We start from the raw sequence: 2,906 nt of genomic DNA, 5'->3' as shown, positions 1-2,906 counted from the left end.
CTTCAACATCACGACGTATTTTGCCCAGTTTTTCTGCGATTTCTTTGTTCGACTTTAAGACTTCCTTGAAATCCACCAATTTGGGGCCGGATATTTTAGTTGCTTCAACGCACAGTTTCAATGCTCGATCAATGAAGTCCGCAACAACATCAAAATCGGACTCTACTAAACCACGTGTAGTTAAAGCTGGTGTTCCCAATCGTATGCCAGATGGATTCAATGCTGACTTATCACCTGGTACTGTATTCTTGTTGCCGGCAATATTCACTTCTTCCAATATATATTCACCTTTTGCGCCAGTCAAACCAATGTTGCGTAAATCGAGCAATATCAAATGAACATCAGTGCCACCGGTGGCAATATTGTATCCACGCTTTATCAAACCGTCGCATAGACGACGCGCATTGGCGATAACCTGCTTTTGGTAGTCAACAAACTCTTGTGACTGTGCCTGCTTCATGGCGGTGGCAATGCCAGCTATAGTGTTATTGTGTGGACCACCTAAAAAAGATATAAAATAAATTAATTATTTGTTAGTTTTGGATCATTCCGTCAGAATAAGAGGGAATTCGGTTTGGCAACAAGCCGGTTAGTGCGTTGTGTCAGCATTCCAGCTCCACGTTTCATGCCACTGATACTCACCTTGTAAACCTGGGAAAACAGCTGCGTTTATGCGTTCCTCCAAATCGTATAATACTTTTTCGCCATTTGGCAGTACCTTGCGTACACCTTTGCGATAGAAGATGACACCAGCGCGTGGACCGCGCAACGTTTTGTGTGTCGTAGAGCTAACAACATCGGCGTATTCAAATGGCGACGGAATCAAGCCAGCCGCCACCAGGCCGGCAACGTGAGCCATATCAGCAAAGAGATAAGAATCATTATCATCACAGATCTTACGAAAGCGTGCATAGTCAAGACAACGTGAGTAACAGGATACGCCTGCTATGATTATCCGTGGCCGGAATAGCTTAGCACTAGCCTCCAATTGATCGTAATCGATTAAACCCGTTTGCGCGTCCACTTTATATGGCATGCTCTCGAAGTATATGGACGTGGCAGAGATGCGTTTTTTTGCAGTCATAAAACCATGCGTTAAATGGCCACCATCGGGCAAATCTAAGCCCATAATGCGATCGTGTGGTTGGCATAGTCCAGTGTACACAGCAAAGTTGGCAGGGGAGCCTGAGTAAGGTTGCACATTTACACCCCATTCATCGGGATTGAGACGGAATACTTCGAGTGCACGCTTTTGTGCAAGACGCTCTACTTCATCGATAAATTCATTGCCACCATAGTAACGCTTGCCAGGCATACCCTCTGAATATTTATTGTGCAAGCATGAACTCAAGCATTCCAGCACCGAAACGGATGTGAAGTTCTCGCTGGCAATCATTTCCAAACCCACAGTTTGGCGTTTTTTCTCAGCCTTTATGATAGCATACAATTCGGGGTCGCCTTCGCGAATGCCATCGCTTAGTAACTTTAGATTTCCAGGCATGCTCTTATAATTAGAAAAAATAAATTAAATAAGAAATAATTACAGAGAAAACTTTAAATCTTCGTTAACGTCCATGTAAAAACATACATACATATTTATTTATAAACAAATGCCCTAACGAATACTTTTTTCGAAACTGCATTTTTCACAGATTTAATGTAGGATGTATTAAAGGGGGTGAAATTAAAAACAGGTGAAGAAATAAAACAGCTTTATCCATGGTATTAAAATACACCTTCAATAAAAATTTTGAAGTGTTAGTACCAAAAACAACGGAGTCACATGCCACTTTTTGAAAAGCCCTACCTGTTTTTAATACCCCTTTTAAAATGTTTTTTGCTTATCCTGCTTCTTTGGTTAGGGCCCTTGTGAATTAAGGTGACGATAGCTCTGATCCAGTACTCCATGAACTTACAGGTTTTTACACGAACTTGCAGGAAGTTACACAAAAAATGATCCCGTACTCCAAAATCCCTAAAAATCCTGTACGTGATTTTTGGAGAGTTGTGTAGAGAATGAAGTTGCAAGATTTTACCCGAACTTTTTCTTCTGATAAAATCATGAAAAGTGTCAAGTGATCACTGGTTGACGTTTTAACAGGAAAAATGCCTTTTTGTTCCCGTACTTTTTGTTGGTACTCACTTTTTACTCTCACTTCAGAGAGTAATTTTGCGGTTTGAAATTTTTACAGGATTTTGCACGAAAAGTATTGGATCAGAGCTAATATGTATGTACACTTGTGGTAAGCTGATTAAGTCAAGTGGCATTTTGAACAGTTTTGGCTATTGCGTGTAAATTTCAAGATGCAAGAAAATTGCGTTGATTTTAATAATTTTTTTTTTTTGCTGACGAATTTGTGCATTTTCTTCCATATGAAATATGCTCGACAATTTCGTTTGTATGGGAGAAAATGCCTAGCACCATCAGCAAAAAAATTATGAAAAATTAACCCGATTTTCTAGCGTGTTGAAATTTGCATTTCAACCTACTATTTAAAATTTAAAGAGCTACAAAACTGCATACCCAAAATTTTTCTAAAAATTCTGAATAAAAGATTAAAATTTTTGGGTGCAAATGTTAAAGTGTGTTGAATTTTCATAATTTTCGTACGAAGTTTGAAATGTGGATTTATGTGCCGCTGATTAGGTAAAGTGCTAAACTTTTATAAAAAAAAATATAAACAATAAATAAACAAAAGAAAAATAGCCAAAACTGTTCAAAATGTCACTTGACTTAATCAGCTTACCAGAAGTGTATGAACACTGTAGATTAATAGTTCCAAAATTGTACCTCTTAATAAACTCGACTCGGATCAAAATTATAATTTCCGATTCCTGTTTGAAAATATGTTGTTATCAACCAACGAATGAAAACTTAATAATCGGAAAGACAATTTGCGAAATAT

The 2,906-nt window shown here is 38.3% G+C and overlaps 1 protein-coding gene across 1 annotated transcript; it reads right to left on the bottom strand.

Moving 5' to 3' along the window:
• Positions 1 to 3: 3 nt before the first annotated feature.
• LOC108354826 (serine hydroxymethyltransferase, cytosolic-like) lies at positions 4 to 1,501 on the bottom strand (the record flags this gene model as incomplete). The annotated part of the gene is made up of 2 exons (XM_017605996.1): positions 643 to 1,501; positions 4 to 501 (listed from the first exon to the last, which is right to left on the bottom strand). Coding segments are annotated over exons 1-2 (1,357 nt in total), but the record flags the coding sequence as incomplete, so codon positions are not given.
• Positions 1,502 to 2,906: the final 1,405 nt, after the last annotated feature.

The sequence above is a fragment of the Rhagoletis zephyria genome, unplaced genomic scaffold (genome assembly GCF_001687245.7).
Source record: "Rhagoletis zephyria isolate East Lansing unplaced genomic scaffold, Rhagoletis_zephyria_1.1 Rzeph_scaffold_39516, whole genome shotgun sequence".
Lineage (NCBI taxonomy): Eukaryota > Metazoa > Arthropoda > Insecta > Diptera > Tephritidae > Rhagoletis > Rhagoletis zephyria.
The sequence above is the reverse complement of the archived record's forward strand: the minus strand, read 5'-3'. Positions and strand labels throughout refer to the sequence as shown.